This window comes from Anas platyrhynchos, chromosome 18 (assembly GCF_047663525.1).
Source record: "Anas platyrhynchos isolate ZD024472 breed Pekin duck chromosome 18, IASCAAS_PekinDuck_T2T, whole genome shotgun sequence".
Taxonomy (NCBI): Eukaryota; Metazoa; Chordata; class Aves; order Anseriformes; family Anatidae; genus Anas; species Anas platyrhynchos.
In genome coordinates, this window is record NC_092604.1 from 12,187,761 (window position 1) to 12,215,042 (window position 27,282).

A 27,282-nucleotide genomic window follows, 5' to 3' on the forward strand; every position below is an offset into this window, starting at 1 on the left:
GTGCTGAAGCACTACTCTGTAAAAGAGTCAGCATTTACTTAAGGCTGTGGTACTTTTGCTTTGGGCTGTAGAAAAGGCAAGACCCTGCAGACAGAGCAACCCTGCGGCCAGCGGGGTAGTCTGGGTCCTATGGCTGAGTCCTCTTGGTAATGTAATGGGGTTGTGTTCTGCGGCGTGGGGAGAGTCATTTCCTCCGTGCTTCTCTTCATCCATCTGTAAATAAGAGTTGCCAGATGTCTCACCTAGTATGCGATTTCCTGTATTTCACCTTCAAATCCCGTGATTTGTTTAAATCCACATGGAGTATTACCTTGCCTGTGCTCTCCTTGTACTTCAGTACAGAACCTGGGTTGAAATAGGGGAAAGCAAAATTCTGGCCACTTCATTTAAGCTTCACTTGAGTGATCAGGCTTGGTGCTTCAGATGACATCTGCATATAGCAAAGCCTCCCAGCATTATATTTAATCTTTATGGAGAGGTGAAAGGTTTCCCACCATAAAAATGATGCTTTTGATCATGGTGTTTTAACTTTTATATTACTGATAAGCAACAGATGAGTGAGTGAAAGGAAAGTCCACTGAAGCTGTCATTGTACATCTCCCCAATTTTTTTCATTGGGAATCCATTTAAAAGTACACGGTAAACCCCTCATCATCTCCTGAATGTATCTGATTAGCATAACTTAGAGCTAACTCTTGTGAATGAGGGGATTGTACCCAGGTGACTGCAAAAAGGTCTGCTGATCTTAGCTTTATAAATATTATTCTGAATCTAACTTTGTTAAAGTAATTTGTGTAACATGAGTGAGTGCCTTGCAGAGCTCTTCAAATGCAGAGACCACACACTGTGTAATCTTTGGAGCCAATCCTAATCTTGGCTTTGCTTTTCTTAGCAAAAAATGTAACTTGGTGATTATAAAATTTAGCTAATACTTTATCTCTGCAATTGGCATCTTCTCACATGAGATTGTTCTACCCACGCTCCGAATCTTGCCTACATTATCTATCACACTTTGCCTCAGAGAACTAGGAAACTGACTTTACAGTAGATCAGCAGACCAATTATGTTCTAACATAGTGAGGTTTTGCAGGAAAATACTGGTGGGTAGATAAAGCACCTTTCAGGCTGCCTCTGACAACTAAAAAAATATCCAAACCCTCCTCTTTGCGTAATTGTTTTCCTCCCCAGTGGCAAGGCGCTCCAGAAAGCGAGCGAGCTGCTCTCCTGGCAGGCACGCGGTGACTAAAGGTCAGCAAGATGAATGGGGCTGCCCGTGGCCACGCAGCCGGCTTGCCAAAGACCCCGGCAGGCTCTCGAGGCTCCCACCCCGGTGCTCAGATGGAGCTGGGGCCCGGTGGCCAGGCTGGGCGGTGGGAAGGGGCCAGGCAGGGACCCTCCGCATGTGGCCCTTGGGCTGCCGGATGGTTCTTGTGCTGGTCGGCTTTGCCTCTTTTCTCCTGTTTTCTTCCTACTATTTTGGTTGCTTGACTGAATCTCCAAAATTGACTATTCTTTATCACAGATCCAGCTGGAGAAATGAGCCGTTTGCCATCAATCTAACTGTTTCAGTAGGAATGTTGTGACTAGAGATTTTGCTGTCGTCTGCAGGTTCTGAACAGCTACTTTGGATTGGATATTTCAGAGACCTGAAAGAAACCTGCGCGTGGTGCAGCTGCCTTTAAAGAAATAACTAGCAGTCGGTTTGAGGTTACCACATAGGTTAAAAATAATAATAAAAAAAAAAGCCAGCATGGTGCACTGGTTGACTGGTTGGGCACAGTTTCAAGGCTGCTATTATTTTGAGCAATTAATGTTGTGTTTTATTAGTAATGAAAGCCGGGGTTATTTTGTACAGTGCTGGAGCAGTAAAGTGTGACTAAGCAGAAAGTTGAACTCTGGTGTGACATTACTTCTGCAATTTATAACCTGCCAGTGCTGCTTGTTCGGTATATAAACCACATTTATTGGTACTCAGGCTGATTGTGTTTTCAAGTCACTTAATAATTACATCTGAGAGACAGATAGCTTCAAACAACTGGCTGTTCTATAAGTAACTGCAAAAATACCTAGTGTGACATCTCTTCTTTGAGGCAGTCTAAAGACAAGCTCTTTTTCTGGTGGTCTGTTTTGAATAAAGTGATTTCCTTGAATAAATACATGCTCTGCGGCTTGAGGGTGGGGTATCCAAGCGCTTGCAGCCTTCTTACAAATTGGTAATGTTTCCAGCTGTTTTCTTTTTGATTTGGGGGATGAAGAATCTATCAAAACTAAACTTGAACTTATTTAACTGTCAGACATTAAAAAAAAAAAAAAAAAAAGAGAGATTACACGTATTACAACAGATCTATGTATTATCTTATGGTGCATTTTGAAATGTCTTTGGAGAGAAGCAAAATGACTCTTTCAACATCCTGCAGCAGACCATGGTAGGGATAGAAGAGTGCTCCTGTCACTTTATCACTTTGTCTTGTTTAAAAACCTCAGGCTTCGCAGTTGTGTATTTTGTGTTCATTAAATATATCGGTGATCTCTTCGGTAATTGTTTCTTGGTGAGCCTTAGAGGTTACAGTTTGCCTTGATTTCTCCACAAGAGCTTTGAAGGATATGATGCCAAGAAGCCACTTCTGGTGACCAGACTCAGGCATAACAAGGTCATATCCAGCAGCTGAACAACAAACTAACCATCAACTCTCCAAACTTTTGCTAAGCTTTTATTTTCCCAATCCTTTCCTGCTTCTCTATGTGTAGAAGCCACTTTAACCCGTGATGTTTCTGCAGCCAGCCCCCGAGGGCCCAAGCTGAGCTCTAATTGATTGTCTGAATTGTTCAACTTTAAGGGTCCCACAGTTACTGCTCAAGCTCTGCTGAGTTACTGCACAGCTTTAGGCAGCAGAGTTTTACTGACTGCAGCAAATAAATTTGCTGTGCTTTATGGAGCACGGAGAAGCTTGTTTTCCAAATTTTAATCGTCTCAATAAATTGTCTTAAGATTGTATTCTGTTAAACCCCGGGAAATTAATGAGAGCAATTAAAATATGGACATTATTGGGAAGGTGTGATGGTAACAGTGCAGTTAGAAAAAGTTGTAAAATTTGGTAGAGGGAATAATGAGGACAGTGAGGATTGTAGAGATACACAGCACAGCTACCCAGGAATCCCCTTCAGTCATGCTTTTTACCTCCAGAGACTCTGACATCCCACTGGGGACTAACTGGTTGTGCTATTTGATAATAATTTGTCCCAATCTTTATCTGAAGACACATCCCAGAATAGTCTGTTCTGTGAGCAGAAGGCCCCACGTGCGTGTAGTTCAATCTGAAAGCTGCATGGAAGACAAAGCGTTGGGGTTTATTTTTGTGCCCTCACTTGGGTGTCACTGCTGGAATCCGGGGCTCTGTGTGTACCCAAAGGGAATGGGAGGTGAAGCACCCTCTCTCCCCCGCAGGGCTGTACGTTTGTACAGCTATGCACGTAGGATGAGGCTCTTCCTCTTGCAGGCACTTGAGCTTGTTCCCCACCTGCTCTCTATCTTCCTGACACTAGGGCTGTTGATACTCTGAGTTTGTGAATTGCTGCCTGTCAGAGTGCAGCGCTCCGACTTCCCTTTGGCCAGAGACACCACTGTATGCTCGTCGGTGCTTTGCGAGTCAGAGTCCCCATTCCCTAGGCAGCACCATAATAAATGTGATTAATGACACCACGGTGCTGCAGGATTCCAATTACAGGCTACAATTCTGTTATTCTGGGACAGTCCCTCTTAATCCTTTTCTTTAATTACAAATGCACTGAAGATCAGTAGCAGAGTGAAGATCCACATACCAACGTACAGCTCACCGAGTGACCTGTGCAGAATTCAGTAAACACCAGCTGATAGCATGGAATGAGACAAACGAGAGTCCTTCCCTGCTTGTTCGATCTTTTTCCTTAAAAGCGACCATGATCAAGAAGTGCCCTGAGCAGAGTAAATGAGGCTCTGATACCTGGGAAGGATTTTCAGCTTACACGTCACAGAGGCGAGGAAACATTGGTAATGGTGATCAAACAGCCATGCCGTTTCTTGTTTGTTCACTGACTTGTGTATTACCAACAATATTCAGTGTGAGGAGTGACCGAAATGTTTGCATTCCAGGTTTGTGTCCGTCTGCCTTCAAGTGTGTTTTGGTTCAACAACCCCTGCTTTCCCTTAAAGTACTTGAAGGGGTGAGCCTTCCAGCTCAGTGCAGTAAGAGAAGCAACAAAGGAGTACGATTCTGTGCTATGTCAGTGACACTCTGGTTTATAATGTTACTTTTTTGCTTTTGAAATGTCATCAGAGTTTTAGATGTGGTCGCCTATAAGAATTTGTGTGTCTGTGTACGTGCACGTACCCTGATGCAGAAGGACACGGAAATAGTGCAGAAGCATTTGTAGAGGAAGGCTGTGTTCAACGGGGAAGTGCAGTGGGATTAAAGGAGTGTCCTCTGACACCCACAAAGCAATCAGACCAGCAGCATCAACAAAAGTATGTTGATTCCATGACTTGAGAGTTCGGTGTTAACGCTTACAGTGGTGAAGATTTGTTCATTTTATTTTCAGCCTCTTCTTGCCGATGCAGTAAGCGAAGGGAGCGCTCGTTCTGCTCTCTGAGGGAGCGGCTACATTCCGTGGGGTCAGGCAGTGCAAGCCCTACACGATTCCCAGCCTTCCCCAGACCTGCTCTTTGGATAGCTTTCAGATCTTTATTTGAAAGATTAGAATGTTTTCAAAAAAGATAGGCCAGGTTGAAGCCTCTTCATTGCTGTATATCAAAACGTTGTATTAGGAAGCTCCGGTGATTGATCAGCCTTCCCCACTGCAATTACAGATGAGGAGCAGCAACCAACAAATCACGCCGCATGGCTCTATGAAGTACTGAGGCGCTCTCTGTGGTCTGGCCAGCAAATCATTAAATCGAGGAGAGGAGCAGGGGGCAGCCTGGCTGTTCTCACCTCAGCACAGCAGCTGAGGAAGCTGCTGCCTGTCTAAATCAATCCCGCTTTGGGAGCTGAAGCACTGGAGACACGAAACCTGCCTGTGGCCACAGAAATGACACATTACGGCTGCAATCTCGGGGGCTGTGCCTAAGGCAGTTCTTGGAGTTCCCTAGTCCTGTCAGCCTAGAGGGAAGGAAACAGAGGCCGTGCTTAGCTTTGTCAAACTTTTCTTCTGACCGTTAGCTGAATCGGGGGGCTCTGGCCTGCAGTTAACCAATGGATGAGGAATTTATGCGCAGTGCGTGTCGTAATGAGATTTTACAATGTGGGTCTTGGCAGATAAATTTAATATCTGACAATTAAAATAGCTTGGCTGCCAAACACACTGAATATGGCCAGATTTTTACAAGATCCTGTGAATTCCTGGCCTTGATGTTCATCGGAGGAAGGAATTCAAGAAGAGGAGGGAAGTATGGAAAACAGAACTACTTACACCGTACCCATTTCCCTTATTCTTTCTGAGTAGTAAGAATCCCTAACCTGCAAAATGGGGTTAAAGAATTATTTAGAATGGTCATAAGGTCAGCTCACTTTTAGAGTTGTTCCAGTTTTGGTCTTTATAGAGTAATTTACCTTATGCTTGCAGTACTGAGTAATGAAAAATCTAAACAAACAGAGCACTAAGCCTCAATCCTACATGGAAATCTGTGCACATGTGCTGCAAACAAGATAGCACCCATGGACAGATTTGTTTGTGTTTTCATGTGAGCCAAATGCTATATTTTTGCTTCTTTTAATTATTCAGTCCTGAAAGAATTTACTGTGAAATCCCAACAGGCAGAGATAAGACTGAAAACCTTGTAATCTACAGCTACACAGAAGGGTCAGTTTATGGCCTGAATGTGCTGGAGAATATAGATGTGGAGAGGATCTCGTAGTGAAATGGAATGAAAACCTGCGTTATTTTGGTGCTTTGCAGCATGTAAACTGTTCCTGCTTATGACAAACCTAACGCCTGGAAAAATCAGACGACTAAATCTAATCCAAACTTGCTATTCTGATGATTTTTTCATTCTCAAATTAATTCAGGTTGTCAGATTAATTCAGTCCCAGCATGGCAAGGGAAAGACAAATTAATTAGCTTAAGGTCCAAGAGAGGGGGATTTTTGTCTCTGTGCACTTGGTGTGAGGTTATGCGTGGCACTGCTCTTGGGCAGATCACCAGCAGCAGGGGCAGGGTCCCTTCAGCTCGTCCCCTGCCTTTAGCACCACTCCCAGCCAAGTGAGGAGAGCGTCAGTGAAAATCTGTGAATGCCCTTACGGATTGGAGGAACTGAAGGCCGCCTTCCTAATGCAGATACATTTTAAAGCTATTTATGTATTCTCCTGAGACTGCTCAGGAATCATGAGTAATGCTTTTAAACAAAATAGAATATTTAGCTGTAGAAAAAATGGCCAGGTCTGGCCTCATAAGAAAAACAGCCTTTTTTTTTTTTTTTTTTTTCCTTTTAATGTTGGACTCCTCAGTATCTGGAACTCCTGCACGTAGTAACCTTGTTACCTGTAAGATAGCTATGGTAAGTGGGCTTACTGCAAGGGAATCCCCTGACATTCCCACTTTGAAGGTTACCTCTCTGCTGATGTTATGTACAGATGCACCGTCAGATCGAGAGTGAAGTCTCTCTCACCTCCTTTAAAATATCAGCAACCAAAGAGAAGACAACACTTAATTCTTTTTTTCAAAAGGAAAAGAAAGTCTTGTCTTGGGAAGAAGGGAAATCAAATAAAAAATTTAATGCTAGAGAAGAAAGGCAAGAAATGCAGTTGCCGTGGAAACCAGAGCATAAGTAGAAAGTTTCCAGCAAAGAGCAGAAACTAAAAATGAAAAACCAGAGTGTAGAGACTTGGCAGGTAGCCAGCAGCTCCACCAGCCTCTTTTCTCCTCTTCACTTGGTGAGATTTTTCTTAGTCATCTTGTGCAGTGTGCTCCACCAGGACAAGTGGGTGATAGCATTGCTCGAGATGAGGCAGGCTACGCCAGAACCGCGCTGCGTGCTTCAGCTTGGTGCCCCTTCTTCCACTGAGCAAGGGGAAAATCAGCAGGGGCTGGGTGTAATGTCCCAGCAGGGCTGGGAGGTGACTTGGAGTCCGGCAGCTGGATCGTCTAATGGGCCCACGTCCTTCTTGATTCTTACCCTGTTCAAGGCTCTCAAAGGACGTTGCAGCAATAAGCCGTGTAACTCGTTAGAGCTAAAATACTTCTCTGGTCCCTTTTTAGTAGGGAAACAGGCACCCTACGGCTTGCTCCAAGTCCTGCGGTGACTGGGGCAAAGCTGGAGCAGCACAACTCTGGTCTCTGTCCTCTGCTTGCCTCTCGAGTCAGGCTGCTCCTTTACAAAGGCCTGGCTTGGGCACAGGGTGTTTGGCATCTGGCTGTTGCATGTGATGCATCTCTGAAAGCAGAGGCAGCTTTTAGACATCGAGTTCTATCTAGGACTCCGGCATCGTTTGTTGCTAGCACATGTTTAAGGCAGTTGTATGCAGTAAAGTATTACAGTCATTGGATTAGCAATTATTAATTCCTCATGCTTTGTAGCATGCCATGGAAAAAAAGCAGGTGGGGAAAGCTGGGAAAGTTACCCTGCAGTGCTGTAAAGCCCTCGTTATGGCCAGGAACTGATGTGGGTGAAAGATTTTGAGCATATTTAGGACTGTGTGCTATTACAGATGGAAGTAATGAAACCTATAGTGCTCAGGCTTTATTGAGAAGAGTCATATTCTGGAAATTAAGCACGTGTGTGAGAGTTTTGCTAGCTGAATTCAGACTGCTCAGCATCCTACAAGATCGACTCCTTTTTCATGAACAAAATGAAAAATGCAGTGCAGGCCAGATCCCGGCTTTGCCTCTGTGTCTGGGATGTGTGACCGTCCTCCCGCAGGTACAGCACCAGGGAACCTGCCCCAGCTCCTGGCCGACAGCACGGGAAGGATCTGAGTGCTGCTGCTGCTTCCTGCTGGGCTGTGCCGTGCCTCTCACCTGGACCTTTTCCCTGCCTTTCGTGTGTCTTATTTAGTTATTACTGCAAAACAAATGTGTTTGTTTTCCTTTCCTTGGAGCTGGAAGTGTTTTAAGGAAATGCAAGCCCAGCAGTGGGTAAAATTCCGCAGTGGAAGCGATCAAATACCGCCTTGTTTCAGGGCTGGAGCAGCTCAGCCGGGGACCCCTGGGGGGTTCCTGCAGGTAAACCAGAGGCAATTTTGGGTGAAGCGCCTTTAGAACGTGGGTATGAAAATGCCTGAGCAGCAAACGCAGAGCGCGACCTTGTGTTTATCTTCTAGGTGGCCTTTAATGCCAAAGGCAAATTTTACTCAGCTAAAACAACACGTGCGAGAGGCCTGGCCCTGGTATTTCAGTTCCTGCTTTCTGGGGGAAGAAAAATGATCTCTCAGCTCCGCCAAGAGCTCTTCGAGGAGGGCTTTTAAGGGGAAAACAGATCTCGGGAGAAAACGTGACCTGCCCGCTTAGGCTGTGTTCTGGGGCCGGTGCAGACAGCGCAGGGGGTGCCCATGGAGGGGGGTCCCGGGGGTTCCCGGGGGCTCCCCGCGGAGCCGGCGCTGTGGGGCCGGCGGGGGGCAGCAGAGCCCCGGGGCTGCAGCCTCGGGCTGGGAGAGCTGGGGGGTGACCGGGGAATCTCCGCTCTCCGTCCTGTGAACACTGCTCTCTCCTCTCATCCTATCAACTCTAACAGCCTTTAAAGAGCCTCTAGGCACTGAGCGAGGATTACCATAATGTACCTCCTCCCTCTGCAAGCTGCTCTTGGAAAGAAAGATGAGAATGTATTGGAAATGATTTGCTCGTATGTAGTTCATAGCCCAATTTTTAACCCTCTGCTTGTACCATTGCCAAGTACCACTGCTAGCTGCCCTGCCCACCTCTGTGAGCAGCCTGCACTGTGCGGTTACCCCTACAGCTCCGGAGATCTCAGTGCTGAAGAGCTACAAGTGGAGGATCAGTGTCCCTGCCGAACAGTCCTGGTGCTGCTGCTTCTCATCCCGTGGAATTCCATTCATTCCCTTTCCAAAGAGCCTGTAAGACTCACCCTGTGCCGAACTCACAACAGCCTGTGAATAGTTTGGGATTGCAGCTCTGTGGCCTCTGTACGTTCCTTTAATGCGTTCACTGCTCCTCTGGGAGGACTAAGCCAGGAATAACCAACACTTCCTTAAGCCAGGCCTCCTGCTTTGTGGCTCTCTGTTTCTTTTTGGGCCCTGTACGTACTGCTCTTCTCCCCAGCTCGCACTTCCTCATGCTTTTACACGGCCCATAGTGCAATTAGGTGTTATCGGCATCTGAGAGGAGGGTGCTGCATCCAGTGCTTTCCATTTTGCTGGCTGAAGGAGGACAAAGGACTCTTAACATTTCTCTGCAGTCGCCTCTTGGCTTGGCATACTGTTCATTTCAATAATAAAGTGTTTCCTTTCATTCTCAAACAGTCAGGCCCCTGCCAGAGCCATAATTGTTCACAGATGACTCATTTTGGCTGCAGGATCAAAACGAGGGAAAAGTGCTGTTTGCACAGTCTTTGAAACGTACAAGATGGGAAGAGATGTTCACGCTTGATATTTGTACCATATGTTGTTCCTAAATTTTATTACAGAGCCTTTACATTTCAAAAGAGATTCTGCTCTTGTCCTGGGGATGATTTAGAAAGAAAAAGATAGGTAGAGTTTGGAGTTAGACTGGGGTTACCAAAGGCTGACGGTATAGTTTCTGTAAGGGCTGTGCTGCAGTGGGCAGTGCAGCAGGGCTCTTTGCACTGTCATGTACTGATGAACTATGCATTGCTTGCGTGCTGCAGGCTCCATTGTGATTTTTATTAAATTCATGTTGAATATCTCATTCTTTGTAGAATTTGTTTGGAAATCTTGCGTTTTCGGCTGTAGCAGGTGTTTGCATTTCCTTCTCTGCTGAAAATAATGGATGTAAGTACCTGTTGTTGTGAGGCTCAGCACACGGGCTGAGGACCAAGTTACTTGTGTTAAGATGGGGAATAAGGAAATGATTCCTGCATTGCTGTCCAGGTAAACCAAGGACAATGATCTGTGTCTCTTAGGCAGAGTGTTTTAAGAAACCCAACTATTTAAAAAAAACACACCATTTCTGACATTTTAGTTTGGAGTGTCACTTATCAGATCATCAACCAGATCTCTGCACAGGGCTTGTGAGGTGCTTGAGACCTAGCCCTGGTGGTGTGACCAGTTGCAGAGGTGGATCGTGACACAGCAGAGCTTGGGGACTGGAAAGGTTAGCTGATTTCAGCACAGTTCCACATTCACAATATCCCGTCCCTGGTGCGGCCCTTAGATTGTTTATCGTGTCTGTGCTGTTTTAAGGAGGGTCTTCGCTTTCTGGGATATACTGAACTTGAACAGTAACTTCTTTCAGACCAGTACTGTGTTGCTGTGCTTAGACTTCATGCCAGAAGGAAGAACGTAAATTAAAATGAGCTCCCAGTGGTATTTAAAATTGATTGAAGGATTTCCAGTTGGTTTTGTAAAGCAGTCTTTAAAAACAATAGCTACATTTTATTTATTTTTTTAACTTGTTAACAGGGTAAGCTTTTAAAATGGATGGTGTTTTCTGTGATACACTGTCATGTAAGTCTGATAAGGAAGATGGCTAAAGAGCATACTTGCCAAAAACATTCCTTAGGAGTCTATTCTGGTGCCAAAAAACAAGTAAAACAAGCAACTGTAGTTGTAATATACTTTGCAAATGATGTGGCAAGGAAAGGAAGAAGATAACCTGTCACATGGAAAATGAAGTTTGAATTGTGTGTATATAAATCGGAGATTTGTTATAGGAGTGTACGATCATTATCAGGCATTTAAACTTGAATAGAAGGGTCTCATCTATTAATGAATCAGGAAGTAAGCTTTACGTAGCATGTGTAAACAATTTAATCTTTCCTTCCACTTGTCAACAGAGATGTTGCTTTCAGTGCGATGTTACCATGAGATTAAACACCCCAAGTGTTGATTCACACCGCTGTGTAAATCTCACGTGCCCTTATATAGCACTTTGGAAACATCTGCACAGCAGTAGGTGAGTAGGAAAGTATCTGCTTCCCTCGCAGCGAGCTGGATTCCTCGGATAGGTAAATGCTGTTTGTGCACAAAGTCAGCTACTAAACGGCCCTACCACCTGTAAAAGTCTTCTCCCCACCTGGAGTTGGAACAGAGCAGATTTCCATGCAAACAAGGATAATGATGCCCTGCAGCAACTTTCTGAAAGGTTGATCAATTTTCCTGGCCTTTCAGCACACCACATAGGAAAACCACTATGTCAGAACACGCAAAAAATAGCTGATGCTTCTGCTTATAACAACACGTTTGGCATACCAAGCCAGTGATGCCAGACTTCTATCACCTTAGGGACTGACGTAAAAGAACTTTTATTGCCCATTGAAATCATAATAAAAACATTTTTGACCAAATATTTTTTCTCAGTATTTGACTTGAACAAAAAATCTATAAAATAATAATAACTGCAAGGAAAAAAATCACACTGCCATATGGTAAATGTGGTGGTTAATATTAGCACAAATCTGGGAAAAAAAATCCCATCATTGTCTGTTACTGTAAATACAGAATTTCTGAGCAGTTGTATTATGAGGCTGAGGTGAATCATCTCTGAACAAACCTTACAACTTTCTTCCTTCTCCCATTGAGAAAATGTCTTGTGCTCGTTTGGGTGTGCATTGCGTGGCTCCCTCTGCTCTGAGTGAGAGTTGCTGTTGGCTGTCGGGGGGGATTCTGTGTGGCTGGATCCTCCTGCTAAAAGGAAGTCTGTTTGTTTTAGTCTGGCTAGCGAGGTGACCCCTGTAAATAGCAGTGCTAGCTCGACTGTGTTCAGACGGAATAAAAGCAGTTCAGTGAATACATTTCAGTTGGCTGTAAGCTGAGTTCACAGCAGACCCCACGGGTCAGCTTGCAGAGGTCATAACAGCGTAGTGCTTTAATTTTGTCTTGGAGGAGGAAATGGGAGATCTTTGGAAACCCAGAGCTGAAGTTACTCTGTTAATCACTCAATGAATCATTGTTAACATTTTATTTTAGTAATAAGCTTTTTGTAAAGAATAATCGGGCTTAAGCAAATATTTCCTCCGAGCAGCTACTCATGGAGGACGCATGGTGCTAGGAAGTGTTGTGCTGTTCCCATCTCTGTATGGGGGGCTTTGTTCAATGTGTTACTTTGTACAAGAGTTTTCGTTTTGCTGGGATGTTTGCTCTGGGAATTTTTGCTATACAATGGAGATTGTATGTTCATGTGCTGTTTTTTTGTTTTTCTCTTGAGTTATTTAAAGCAGCAGACTCTTTTGAGGCATTGGATGTGTGATTCTGGCAAAAGTTTCTTCATCAATTTGTGTTGGACTTCATGCATTAAAGTCCTTAATGAGTTCTATGGGAATCCATAGCACAAATCTTAAGAGAGATTTGGATTTCCTAAATTTTATTAGCATCGCTGCCAGTCAGGTTATAAACCAAGTTACCCGAGTAGAGCATCCTTTGTTATTAGGAATACATGTCAATAACTTTAGAGTAAGTTAACTGATTTTATTTTGGTCTCCCCCAGCTAGCTGGAAGCTGCTTTGGGAAGGTTTGTGTTCTTTAGCTCTATTGTTCTGCTGGGAAGTGGTCAGGAAGCGCTCAGCTCTGAGGTCAGGCTCTGGGCTTCTTCCCTGTTCCCTTGCAGCACCGAGCTCGTTGCGTGGCGCAGGAAGCGCCTCCGATCGGGTTCTCGCTGGCGTTCCTGTAACCTGCCTGGGGACTGAGCGGCCCTTCCTACGTGTTTTTCACCAGGCACTCCACGTCCCTCCAGCACAACGAACAACATGTTTGTTGACCTTCTCTTTGCCCGTTCCACACTGCCAGAGCTGGTGTGTTGTACCGAATCCCCACTGTCTAGAAGCTGCCTGCTCTATAGAGAAATGAAATGGTGTGGTTCAACACTCAGCTCCTTGGTCGGCAGATTTGTTGGGAATTAGAGGTAGAATTCCTAGGCTCTGGTTTTATTTCTCGTGCTTCCGTCTTTGTGCGTGATATTTGACAAACTCTGTGTTCATATTTTCTAAATATATGACAAGTATTTCTCAAAATCAGGACATTATGCATTAGAAACCAAATAATTGACTTTACTGCTTAACAGTTGGCACTTTCATTTGAGATTTATATTTACCTGAGTGAAGAAGAGAAAGTCTGTATGTTTTAAGTACATGGAAGAGCTGAGCAAGTATTTGCAAAAGCATCAGTGCTCTGTTGGATGAAAGATACTGTAGAAAAAAAAAAGATATTATTATGCTTAATGCTTATTCATTACGAGGGGATTGTCTTGAGAGCGCCAGGAAGCTCCTTTAATTCTTTGGGCGAGGGCTGAGGGGTGCACGCCTGGCTCTGCCACAGCCTTCCCAGTGGCCCTGCCTGAATCCCTTGGGGCTGCAGTTCTCCATTCATGAAATGGGCATGGAAATTATTCTGCCTCCAGGGCGTGCAATGATGTGTGCATTTAGCTAGGATAGGAGTGCTTTGGACAAGGAATGTCTCTCATTTGGTGGTGTAGCAGATCCCAAAACAATGTGACACTGATCTTGGGATCTCTGGGCACCACCGCAGTAAATATATAGCTAAGGATTGTAAATAAGCCTGTATCTAGGGAACACTCATGCTAAAAGAATTCATGCCCTGATTTAACTGATACAAGACCTCCTGTACTCTTATTTAATATTACATTATCCACACACAAATTCTTCCTCTTGCTTTTTTAATGTTGGCAGTGCCGTTTCTACTCATTAATGTCATTAAATATCTATATTAGATAAATTAACTTGCCCACTTCCATTTGGATTTCATCACCATACAGACAGCGAGAATATTCCATGGAGTAGCTACCTCATAAATAAATGGAGAACAGTTAATTCAATGTTTAAATTTAATATCTTTGTTTCTCATTCTGATTCCAAATCTGTGTACTGCTTTGTTGCAAGGCTATCAAAAAGCTGCTGCAATCCACCTAAAGAAGTAAGGAAATTAATTTGTCTCTGCATGGTCTTAAAATAATCGTTGTTTTCCATTAAAATATTGAAAAGAAGTATTTCACTTTTATTGTGTGTATGAAATTTCCCTTGTTAAGTCTTCAAGTATGTCACTGTAGATTCTCTAATAAGTGGAGTTAAAATGAGAAAACATTATATTGTTTCTTTTATTAAAAAAAAAAAAAAGAGAATTGTACTTTACAAACTTTTAAATCAAGTCCGTTCTACCTGAACAGAAGAATTTTAAGAGTTTTTTTCTGACTTTTAATTTTTTTTATAAGTAGCTGGCTCCAGTAGCTTGCTAGGTTAAGTATAGTTTACTTATTTCCCTGATGCATTTCTGAATATTCTTCTGTTTGGAGGATGTTCTTACCTGGAATCGCTTCAAAATATTGCTTCTTTTATTGTTGTTGGCTGGTTTTGTTGTTTGTTTGCCTTTTTTTTTTTTTTCTTTTCCTTGAGGGGTGGTGTAGGAGCATGGAAGCCCCCGCTCAGATTGCAGCAGGTAAACTTTTCAGGGAGGACCCCGTCCCCCTGTGCTGATGGGGTAGAGAAGACCTTTTGAAAGCCAGCCTGCTGGGAGGTTAGGACATGGACAAGGATAGAATTGAATAGTTTCAATGCAAACTTCTTTTCCACTGCTGCTTGAAAACCAAAGTCTGTTCTACTTCTCTTTGCATGTGTATAGCTGAATTGAAAGTTAAGTTATCCTTACACAAAGGAAATTACCTTCCTCTCTGGCTCTATGTAGAGCTTATATATCCCTAGTAGCCTTGAGGCAATAAGCCTGGAAATCTTCCAGCTTCATACTGTGCTGAACTGGAGACTGCAATGAACTTGTAAGCAAATTCAAGCAGGCAAATTTAGAGGGACTAAGATCCAGCAAGAGCTTTGCTGTATTTCTCTTTTGTTTAAAAGTACGGATACTTGGTAGAGATTACTCCCATATTACTTTTGCCTCAGATTGTGAGAGAAATATAATCGCTCTCAGAAGTAGTGGAGTTACATGTAACAGGAAAATCAGGGCAGCAATCGGACTTTTTTTTCAGCATCTTGATGATGTGCCTGCAGTTCATTGACCAATTGGAAATTAGAAATCCAGCTGATGTCCACTATTCCTCCCTATACTGGCCAAGGCAAAAGAACTTTTTTATTTGATTATTTTAACTTTTGAAAGCCTCAGTTCAGTTCACAAGTCAGCATATGCCATACCTTTACAAACAGAGCTTTTGGGGCCGGGCTGGGCCCGTGACAAGCATGAAACTTTCCCTCTCAGAATAAGGAACCCAAGCTCCTTGCCTTAACGTCTGAGGGAGTTAAGAGGAGTGATTGTTTCCCTCTAAAGCCCTTTGGGAAAGCAAGAGGTTTAATGGTAGGGGCTGCCTTGGGAACGTGCATTCTGAAATGCAGTCATTATTTTCCCAGCACTAAGCAATAAACAAATGATAAAAAAGCCAAGTGTTAGCCACTGGGGAGGCAGGGCCTCCGGCTGCCTCCGCGGACCCAACAGCCCCACTGTAGCTGCGCAAACCCTCAGGCAGCAGCCTGCGCCTTTTGATGTCAAAGCAAACAAGTCCATGTTTGTGTAGCTCTCTGTCCCAGAACCTATTTTGGTCCTAATTAAAAATTTATTCACATGCTGTTAGTTTTGGTAAAGGAGCGAAATAAATCCAGCAGTAAGAGGGCTTATAAGCAGGTTAACAGACACGGATGACAGCGGATGCGAGGTTGCCTGTGGATGCTCTAATTTTCCTCTCCATCTCAGTGGTGTATGGGACTGGATATCTTACCGAGGCGTTATGCTTTGGTGGGTATTTAATTTCATGGGTTAGGTTTCTGTTCGGTGTTTGGGGGGAGGAGTTACCAGCCCCAAAACCACTGCTATGTTTGGCTCTGTTTGCTCTTCTTATGGAGAGATTCATCGGAGCCCAGCAACTGAACTCATCCTCCTGCTTTTTAGAGGGAACAGCCAGACTGTGATGCGTTATTTTAGAGACAGAGACTTTAATATTGTCAGCTTTCCTCCAGAACAGTTAATATATCTAACGTTTGGAAGTGGTAGATTCTGCTAGACACAATAGAGCATTTGTATCAGGATGTGGCTTTCAGAAAGGAAAAGAAAAAAAAAAAAAAAAAAAGAAAGAAAAAAAAAATAGTGCTGGATTAATTGGAAAGGTCCAGACCAGTCACATTCCCTCCCAGATGGGTCATTCATTTTGGTGCCTGCTGCTCTGTAGCATCTGAACTTAAAGCCTTCAAAAACTTTGTTGAAGTGAGAGAGACAGAGGCAAGCTGGCTCAACTCGCACCAAACTCCCAGCCATTTATGCTTTTATTGTAGGGCTGCTTTCTCTTGTCATGATAGTTTATAGTCCCTCATTAACTTCTCCTGTTTTATGGTCACCTGCGTGAACGTTCCTGAAGGTACTGTGTTGATTTTAGAAAAATAACGCCTAAACATGGAACAGATGCTGAAGTACAAGCGAGTGAGCACACAATGAGCGCAGGGCCACCATCCCCTGCCTCCTGATCATTTCCACCTGCCCACAGCGGGCCGGAGATCACCGCTGTCTGTGCCTCACCGCATCCCAGGTGCTTCGAGGACAACTCACCTGGCTCCAATTAGGCAAAACCAGCCCAGGTGACCCTGGCCCTTTGAGGTCGTCTGAATTTGGGTGAGCTTTGTAAATGGTTTTGTTTAAACTTTCATTTCCATCAGTGCCTTTTTTTTTTTGCTCTTGGGAATGATAAAAGGGCAAAAATAAATTGGATAGGCTCTTTTAAAGACATCTCTAATGATAAAAGCGTGATAGTAAAAAGCTTCTCTTAAGAGCCAGCAGCTCAGTTATTAGGACACAAAAGCACAGAGAGAGACCTGGATATTTGGCTTCTTGTCTACAACAGATCTGTCGTTGAGCCTCGGTGTTTGCAGACCTCCCAGCCTTAGATGTTCCCAGCTCTATTTACGAACTGAATCCGCTGCACAGGACGAGTCTGGTCACTTGGAAAACGTTTTTGGTTGTTCCTGTGCTTTGTTTCACATGTAGATCTACCCAAATATATATAAAAAAAAATTATTCTGGATAAGATGAGGGCAGATGCGTAGTAACTGGAGCCTTTCCCTTTTTGCTGCGCTCTGCTGTGCGATGTGGTGGCTGCTGGTGCCCTGGTGGACGGGCAGAGGAATGTGGGGCAAGGTCCCCCTGCCAGGCCTGGGCGCCTCTGCTGTCCAGCTGGGAGCTCCCTCCTTGACCTGAACTTGTCATTGCCCCGGTGATTGGCTCCTTCCTGCGCTGCCTAAAAGCTGTTGAATTCCTTACGTGTGGCCTCAAAACCAGGCATGGACTTTGCTAAAGGCTGAGGCTTGTTGCGTGTCCTGGCAGGGTCTTTCTCAGCTGAGAAATATCACGTTTCCACCACTCAACGTCAAAATAAGAAAATACAGATTTTGTAAACTTTGAGTGTTTTTCATGGCTGCGTAAGTTTATGAAATCCTGCAGTGAAGGTGGATGGTTGGTGATGAGGAGGGGCCTGGTCTTTGTAGAAATATGGGATTTTGTTTCCCCCATGAAGCACTACGTAGAGGTGTCACACTGAGGTACCCAAATCCAGCAGTTCCTGCCTCTTGCTGTTGAAGGTTCAGCCCGGTGCAAGCACGGGGGGCTTACAAACCTCCGAAAAAGCTGCAGCTGAGCGGGGATCAGCTCGTTCTCAGCCCACCTGCCTGGTCCTGCAGCTTCACCGGACACCGCAAAGAACTTTGCACAAATGGCTGGGAAAACCAAAACCAGGACACAATACAGAGAGCTATCGTGCAAACATTTTCCAGTTTGTACCGCCCTGTGATGAGGTTTCCCGTTATCTGCCAACTGGTGAGAAGTGGCTGACCTTGGGACGTTGTGAAGTGCCCTCTGCCGCCCGTCCCTCGGGGCCTCTCGTGCTGGCTGTGGAAGGAGTTCAGTGAAAGAATCTGGACAATTCATCTCTTACCTGACCTTTTAAAACTAAAAGTGGAGTGAGTTTTTTTTTGCCTGGGTAGTCTATTTTTTATTTTCTTTTCTTTTCCTCCCTGCCATAAAGCGTTAATCCTGCCCATCGCGATGTGATTTCATTGAGCAACGTGAGCCAGAGCCGGAATCTTCCCGGCCGTCGGAGCCCAAACGCAACTCGGCTCGTCCCGTGGCTGGTGGGATGTGCTGTAACTCAGCTCCAATGCTGAAAGGAAACGGGCCTCCAGGGGAGTCTGGAGCTCTGTTCATTCAACTTCTAATTAAAGTTTTCCCCTCTCAAGTTTCACTTTATTTTCCGGGGCTTTTGCTCCACGATGATTATTAACATGTGTCCCATGGCCCGGAAATCGTTATACCCTTCCCCAGCCCAGCCTTTCTCGATACCTCCTGCTGCAGAACGAGCTGCCTGAAACTTCGTCTCCGAAGCGATGCGATGGCGATGACGATGGCTGATGGCTGATGGCCGATGGCCGGGGCCAGCAACAGCCGGCTGTCCCCTGGGGCTGCCCAGCCGCTTTCTTGCCTCCGGCTGTGCGCTTCCTGCCGTGCGGGTTGATCAGATGCTGCTGTCCAGCGGAGACGATCCAGTCCAGGATTTCTTCCAGCCTTTTCTTCATATTTCAAGAGCCCAGGCCAACTCTGGCTTCCTATTCCAACTCCAGCACGCTTGCTTATCTTTTTGGGGGCAGGAATTGTTAGCACAGTTTATCTTGCTCGCTGCAAGTCCTCCCTCTGCTGAGACATGTACTCTGGTGCTGCGCTCTCTTTTTTTTTTTTCTCTGTCTTTTTGTTTTCTTCTTGTTGTTTTTCTTTTTAAATGTGTAAAGTGAAGAGTTCCTCTCCCCCCCTCTCCCTTTCCACTCCACAGAACCAACCTCCTGTTAATTACACGCTGGAACTGTTGCTGCTTTGCCAGAGGGGAGAGTGAACCTGTGCCTGCATGTGTGTAGTGTAACATAGCTAGAACGATGTCAATGAACAGCAGGAAAAATTCTGGGAGACCGTCCTACTACTATCGACTGCTCCGGAGGTCACGACTTCAGAGACAGCGGAGCCGATCCCGGAGCCGGAACAGGCCGCTTAGTAGGGGTAAATGCAACACCACTTCTGTTTGCTTGACAGTGCCAGACACGCGTGCTGTTGCTTACAGGTAGCTTCCTCACAGGAGCTCAGAATGACCAGTGCGAATACCTGTGAGTGTGCCTGCTCCCTGGGCAGCTCGTGTTGAGCTTTCCAGAAGGTCGGTGGCTTGTGCAGCGCTGCAGGGGTGTGAGGGGAGGGCGAAGTGTCTGATTTTCAGAGCTTAGCTCTGGGAGTCAGGCTTGGGCGCTGTTCCTTGTGGTGGCTGTAACACCTCGTGTATCTGTAACTAACCCAGGCTTTTCAGTTATCCCTCGTTCTGTTTTTTCAACTCGTCTAATTAAGGTAACTGCTGCTTTTAGCTAACTGGGATGTTTGGAGGCCTAATTGATGATTACAGAGATTTGAAAACCCTTGATTAAGAGATGCTATCAATATGCCAAGATGAATTGCCAGAACTTGTTCTTCATGAGCTGAGTGTCACCAGGGGGTTCAGAATTACAAAGCTGAATACAGTTTAGGGGTACAATTTTAGAAAGAGCCTGAAGACTGGGCTCCCGAGGCACTGTGGAAACCTCTGGGACTTGTATTCCCAAATCACTTTGCGCTTTTAAAAATCCGGCTCTAAAAGGGCCTATTTGTCCTCATCAGCAGGAGTTAGGTCCACAGAGTAATGTCTCTTTAGGGCATACTCACTCATGCAGCCCATTTATTCTACTTGAGGCAGCTACTGACCCAGTTGCATTTTTAAAAATAAGCTATTCTGGCTCTCTCTTCTCGTATGAGATAAATGTTTATTGATGCTTGTGCCTGTCGGTAAAGCAGTCAAAGGAGCGGGTGTCTTGGAGTCATTTCATGTTGAGCTATCTTTGCAGAAAGGAGGGAAGAGGGTTGTGTTTGGCCTCTGCTATGACAATCCAGTCCTATTTATCAGGTTTTGAGCTTAATCAAAGCCATTAATTAAAAATAATTTCTTAGTTTTGGGGGTGAATTAAAATAAAAAACATAGTAAAAAAGCAAAACTGCAACAATTCCTCCTCCATCAGGTGCTTGTACAAATCCAGCCTTGTTCTTGCGTCACTGGAGTTGATTCAGATTTAGCCGGCACTTTGTGAAGGAGGCAATCTGGGAATGCAAGATTGAGCTCAGTGCAGTGTCCTCTTTCTTCCTTCCCTGACATACAGAACTTGTTTCAGGATTTTGAATCATCACTGGGAAAACAATAGGAAGCTAAATCAGTCCCCGAGCTTCATCCTTTCCTTTAAGCAGACAGAGTTGTTCTTTCCATATTTTTTTTTTCTGTTTTGCCTGTCAGAGAGGAGTGTTTGTATATTCACAAGCCTGTAACAGCTCCTTTCCCCCCTTTATTTGTATACTGCTCAAAACCAAAATATTTTACTGTCATTTCAGTGACTGCGACAAACGAAATGTGTTAGTTTCTTTTAGGTAACCCAGTATGAACTTGTCGGCATAATTTGTCATGAGCACAAGGAATATGCAGGCAGATTTGATTGAAATGGAAATGAACCCTAATGTCTGTAAGAAATTGGATTTGAACCAAATGAAATCTTCTTGCTGTTGATCTCTCCCTGAGTATTTTGTGTTTGTCACATGTCTCTAGGATTCCTGCCTGCTAGGAGAATCATTACACTCAGCACTCGTTTAGCTCTTCTCATCTGTAGATCTTCAAGGGATCTGCAAGTCTGGATAAGAATTTTCATTTTCTCTCTGCTTTTGTAAGAGATGCAGGAAGCAGGTGGTGGAGTAACGGTGTCAAGCAGCAAGGTCCTGGGCTGGGTCAGAGTTAGGGCCCGGTGCAGTCTGGAGGCAGCCTGCACAGAGCGAAGCGAGTGCTGGAATGAAGCAAAAGGCAGCACTGCTGGTCCTGGTCCCACTGGAAGGTTTGTGTGCAGGACTGCAGGGGTGCAGGAGCTGTGGAGAGTGCAGGAACCAGAAGGAGGCTGGAGGCTTTTTGGGTTTGATGAAATGTGAATTGCCAAAGCCTGGATGAAGGAAGGAACTGAGGGTCACTTTCTCACGTACTGATCTGTGGCGTCATTTGCTGTTTTGCTCAGATACCCAAGCACCGGATATCCTTGGTGGAAAGTTAGCATAAATCCATGAGCACTGGAGTTATTTAGGGGAATTGGCTATGGGCTGTGTTGCCAGTTGGGTGTTTTCAGGGCATTCCCTTGACGACTTTTGGCTCTCTCCAGTCTCAGGACCCTTTGCCAAGATCTCTGCAGAGCACAGGTGGGCCTGAGGAGCTGGTGGAGCCACGGTACCTGGAGGTCGAGCTTTTCCAAGGTGTGTCACTTCAGCAGATGAGCAGCACAGCAGCTTTCGGGCAGGGGACTTGCTGAGGATCAAGCAGTTGTTACACGTTTACCAGGGAGGAGGAGATCTCTGCTGGCACACAATCCCCTCTCCCCATCTGGAACCATTCAGCGCATTGCATCAGGCCTGGCTGATAAATCCCTGATGCCTGCGCTGCCCCGGAGCACCCATGCGATGCAGGTGCTGCCATCTGCTGCCAGCAGGGCTCCTCGGCCACAAAGCTGCAGCACGCCTCTGCTGTGAGTCAAGGGACAGCTTTCTGCCCACTCAGCTTACATCACTCCGTTTCTCTGAATAGGGGAAAGGATGTGTTTAAAAACAGGTATTTATATCCTGCCACTTCCCACTCCCAGCCCCTGGGGGGGCGGTGCCAGCCCCCTGCCTGCTGCTGTGCCGGGCATCGCCGCAGGGATGCTGCTGGTGTGCAGGAGGGCCTGGAGGAGTGGGCTGGGGCTGCAGCTTGCACAGCTCCTAGGTGGTGGCTCTCGGGGAAATGGGTCTTGCTTCCTGAGCTACAAAGAGAGAACCACTCCCTCAGGAAAGCGCTGCTGAAGTGCATCTCAGATAAGCAAAGCGAACAGAATTTGCATTTTCTGTGCAAATGTCTAAGGAAAGTAGGGGATTGCTTTCTGTTGGGACTCCAGATGGACACAATCTGATGTAGCAGGCGGAAATATCTATAGCACTTTCAGCTGTTCTGAGTGGCAGACGGCTTATTTGATGTTTCATGTGATGTTATCCCCTATTCTTGGAGTTTAGAGTTCTCCACTTAGCCCTGGTGCTTATAACACATTCATCTCGTGCTTTAGGGTGTTTGCCTTCCTGTTCATGGAGAGGTCCAGCCCTAGAATAGTTGAAGAACAGTAAAGCTGATGGGGATGGCAATTCAGACCAGAACAGGAATGCTACCAGGAGACTCGTGATCGTGCCTCCAGCATGCTTAAGTTACTGCTGTTTGATGGTGGATAAACAGGACAGGTTTCACCCTGCTGTTAATCTTTGTTAGAATGATGATAATGTCAGAAATCTCCTGGCTCTGCTTTCCATGGGGATTTGGGAGACACTGCAGGTACATTAGGTAGTTTAAAAAAACCTGCAGAAATCCCCATTTCTTCTGAGGACCATCTGTTCAGCTCAGAGACGTGTGTAAATATATGGAATCATGGCTGTAATTATGATTACTACCAGGTGATCTGTCTAATGCAGGGGAAGGTACTTGGGAAGCAGAGAGAGTAGAAGGAAAATTCTCGATAGAAGCACCACCTGCCTCTGCCTGCGGCATGCTGCCCTATGGATTTCTGCATGGTGTCCCAGCTTCTCCTCAATTATGGACACAGCAAAGGAGCAGGGGCAGTGGCAAGTGTTCTGGAAGTCCAGTTTGCCAACAGAAACTGCTCGCAGGTGCTGCATTCGTGGGCCTGTGTCTGCACCCACATTCACTGCCGGGATTCAGCTGCGTTGTTAGTCATGGAGAACACAGTCTGTGTGCTCTGAGATCCCAGAAAGTACTGTATGAGTATGAGGTTCTGTTTCTGATAATTTACAAGTAAATTGCTTAATTACAGAATCATTTATTGTAAAACTGGAAGCTTTGACATGTTTCGTTTCATGGTAATAACAGTTTTTGTTCCAGCATGCAACAGAATGACATGAGATGCACATACCCAGGCTGCCTTTGTGCCTAACCACATTGAAAATTCATGCATTCTGCTCTCATGTCCTAAATGAAAATGTGTTGTGCAGCATCCTAGCATGTTCTCCAGAAGGAAATGCCATGGAAATAGGGAACTTCTCCGTCTCTTATTTATGTCATTTGTTAGAAGGGATTTTTTGTCCACAGTTAAACATCTCTGCTATGAAACAGCTTTCTGTTGCTGATTTTTCTCAGTGGGACCGAGGCAGGAGGCTGTGTAAATTCTTAGTAAGAAGAATTAGAAATAGCAGTTTGAACCAAATGCAGCTTTGGCTTCAGTTCTTTCTTCTGTAAAACTCTGTAGGCAATCAGTTGTCTTCAAAGCTCCAAGAATTTGGTAACATTCCGAGTTCCTGGTACTTCTGTCTCTGTTCGCTCCTTGGACGCAAATGTCTTGCTCCAAGGTCTGCTCATCACAAGTGCTTTTCAAGGTGTTCCACAAAAAGGATTTTTTAAATAGGTTTTCTTTTTCTTTTCCTTTGATGGCTGCTATGAAGAGAAAACCGACTGATCTTCTGCAAAGGCCGGTATTTTAGTCCACCAAACACCGAGGGCTTGGAGGCTACGGTTAGACTGTTTTTTTCTCAGCATGGGCTATTCAGATACACAGCTCTTAAAAATAGCTGGAATTTAGTCTTTCTCTCTCTGTTTGATTAAATCTAAACATTTTAAGTGATAAATGGGAGATAATCCTGTACCCAGAGTGCCAGTACCTTAGGTTAAGGCACTTCCTTGGGACGAGGGAAGCAGAGACTTGGTTTGTCCCAGCATGTAACTGAATGACATAACAACAAAGGAGGCTTTATTATATTTAAAGCTAACTGAAATTTCATCACTTCTCTCTAATCTTTCCTAGCTAAAAATTTACTTCGCAGCCTGTGAGCACAAAGTGATGCACAGTGTGGAACTTTTCCCTTTCCAACTCTTCAGGACTTTGTCCTGAAGCTCAGAGCAGCACCCTGGCCACTGTTGTTACCAGATGTTGGGGGGCAAAGAGATAATCTATTTAATTTTGATGAGAAATTTTATCCTCACTGAAAATTCTCACTATCCTGTTAAGTAAGACTCAGGGTTTTGTATGTAAATAATTCACATGAAATGTTGAAACAGTACTTTTGCTCTTCTCATGGTCCACAAATAATTTTTCATTGAGTTACACTTAGCTGCATGCCTTTCTACTTGTTGAAAGCGTGTGTTTTCATGACTGTCTTTGGTCTACGCTTACTCTAAATGAAGCTTAGCTTAGATACTACCGACTGTGACAAGAGCTTGGGTATCAGAATACCTGCATCACATCCAAAACTTCTTGGGAGATCAGCATTGGCCAGACCTATCTCAGAAGTGCCCGAATGGACTAATGAATAAGAATACCAAACAGAACACCTCCATAGACTTGCAATGCCCTCTCTTTCTTGCACGCCAAACCAGTATGTGCCTCTGTGCCTTGATCTTTCTTTCCGTGGTCTCTGGTTTTAGCAAATTGAATAGTCATTATGAAGACAATGCCTCCATCTGAACTCCATTTGCGCACCTGCCTATGCAGGTGCTGTTCCTCTAACATCCTCTTTCATACTCCCATCTTTTACTGGGCTGTTGCTCTGATCTTTTGGGTTGCACCAGGAATTGTTTATAACAGATTTGTTGAGAGGGACATCATCTCTCTGACAAACGCAGAGCAGGTTTTGTAATGATCTGTGTGACTAAAGAACATGATTTTTTATTAAAAGGAACTGATTCTGTATCAGCGTGTAGAAGTTGCAGATACGCAGTGTTAGCCTCGCGAATACAAGTATCCCTGCATGTTGCGTGTATTTATTTTGGCAGGCAGAAAGCTGAGTAAAATGATCCTGTTTCCCCGTTGTCCTCTGATTCATAGCCTACCAAATTTGACAAGATGAGTGGTTTTGGTATTTGGGCACATCTGGCTGTACCAGTGGTTGATACCAAACAAGGACGCTCGGTAGGAGGCAGGTCTGGGCTGCATGGTGAGCACAGTGCCTGCACTGGGGCGGGATGGAGTCCTGGTGCCCTGGGGCTGCCTCAGCAGGCACCGCCGCAGGCATATCAAATGCAGGATTGCTCTTCCCCTTCTTACTGAGAATTTGCGTGACTTCAGTGGGATGGTGTCCCCTTCACCTGTCTTCTGGGGGGGGGATTTCTTTAAAGAACCCAAACTGTGTGCCTTAGAATCCCTGTTATTTTCCTAAAAAAACATTGTACAAACAAGCTTTGTCACGGAAGAGCTGGGAGCAGTGAGTGACAAGTTCAGTTAAACATTAGTGATGGGTTGTTTTTTTTCCAGGGGTGGCGCCTCTTAAATGTCAGGAAAAGGAGACCTTCCTGCTCCACTGTTCTTAGAGCTTTGCTTTGTTTTTCAAGCCTCTTTGTGGCACTTTCTATCAGAACTCTTGTGGTGTTTCATTGAAATTTTAACAGCATGGCTGACAGATGCCCAGAGAAAAGCTATGCAAAGTTCTTTAAGCTGTGCTGTTTGTAAGAAATACTCGCTGGCAGCCCTGCTATTTTTAGCAGTAGCTCTCCAGCTGAGATGCTGCTCTACGTGTTCGGTGCTTAATTGTCTAATAAAAACCCATACTCATTTGTAACTTGGGAAGCAGTACATGATGGAGGAGTTCTTGGCTGTGTGTTGTTGTGATATTAAAACAATTGATAAAGAAGTCTAAATATCCCTTTAATAAACAACACCTCTGAGCAGGTTTGTTGGCTGTGGGGGCAAGGTGAGGCAGAGCCGTCAGTGGGAGCACAGGGCAGGACTGCCCTGAGCTGCTGCTTCTCCTACGGACAGTGCTGGCGATGCCCCGCTCACAGATCACAAACACAGAAATATCAAAACTTATTTTGTGCGTTTTTTGTGACAAGGTGTTCAGGGGCAAGTGCAGGGAATGCCATGAGTGGCAGTGAGTGAGTAATGGCACAGACTCCAGTAGCTCTGTTCTGCTCTCAGACTTTCCTTCTGCCCCAAGCTAGGATGAGAGCTCAGGAGTTCTGACTCATGTTCTTTCTCTCAAGTCTTGACCATGGCCCCATACCTGAAAGTCCCATGGTCCCAGAAACTGCATCCTTAAGAGTAACTGAGCTTAGCACCAGTCTTGATAAAATCGTGAGAGTTGTCAGTCTGCCGAGGAGTAAATGGAGAAATTATTTCCTTATTTAATGCCGTGACAGAAAGTTGGGTATTTTCAGCAATTTTCAGGCAGCTTGAAGACTGACAATTGTCTTTTTTGCTCGTCTATGGCTTATCTCTCTCTTTCTTTATTTTTTGAAGTCCTTTCCTTCTGGTAGGAACCTCCCTTTCCCCTAACAGTGTTGCTAAGAGAGGCTGATCACTCTGAAAGGAAATAAGCAGCGGAGTTGCTCCCAAGTAATGCAGGGTGAGTTTTTATCTAAAAGCCATAGGTAATAAATGACAGAGAGGTCAAAAACCCTGGTCTGAGTCCAAAACAGAATTGCTTCCAAACGAATGCTTAGAGGGGTTTCAGCAGACTTCACGATCTCTGATGTACCAGAGTAAGTCTGTGACCTTACAGCTGTGGCAGTCCAAATAATTTAGATACAGAGCTGCCTTTTAAAGCTTTTAAATATATATTTCCCTTGAAGGTCTTCTAGCGTGCCACTAATCCCTTAAGTTATTGCACTGAAGGCACTCTGTAATCCTTTAATTTACTCTCGTCTCAATAGAGATGGTGAACCAGCTGGGTCACTTTCCGTATTTGGTCTTTATCATTTTTGCTTTTTTGTCTCAGACACTAGCTGAGGGTAGTGTGCTTTCCTTTAAAACACTGCAGAGAACAGCTGAAATTCCAAGTTTAATTGCTCATGTGTTTGTGTATATGTCTATTTTAAAAAATGCCCAAACCCCAGAGCCTCCTCACCCATTTCACTGTTTTATACAGCCCTAGGGTCAGGCTTCTAGCTAAGTTTCCTCAGGCCCCTTGGAAAATCAACAAATGTGGAAACTGATGAAGTTTTAAAAACTGAAATAATACCCAGTATGGGAGAGGTGAGGGTCAAAAGCCAGTGCTCTCCACAGGTAATTGCTGGAAGCTTCATCTCCCAGTCCTATGGGGGACTAAGCTTTTGACGTAGAATTACTTGGCG

General features: G+C 44.8%; 1 protein-coding gene across 8 annotated transcripts in view; it reads left to right on the top strand.

Annotated features, from left to right (window-relative positions):
* The window catches only part of DAB2IP (DAB2 interacting protein), a 210,444-nt gene that overhangs the window by 48,653 nt on the left and 134,509 nt on the right, over positions 1-27,282 (top strand). For 2 of the 8 annotated variants that reach the window (XM_027470775.3, XM_027470776.3), the window contains exon 1: positions 18,440-19,142. The exons of 3 other annotated variants lie outside the window; for them this stretch is intronic. In XM_027470775.3, the coding sequence (XP_027326576.2) occupies positions 19,022-19,142 (121 nt within the window). In that variant the 5' untranslated portion in view covers positions 18,440-19,021. Of the gene's footprint in view, positions 1-18,439; positions 19,143-27,282 lie in introns of those variants that run through there. 3 more of the 8 variants (XM_027470774.3, XR_011804050.1, XM_027470772.3) reach the window with 3 other exon arrangements.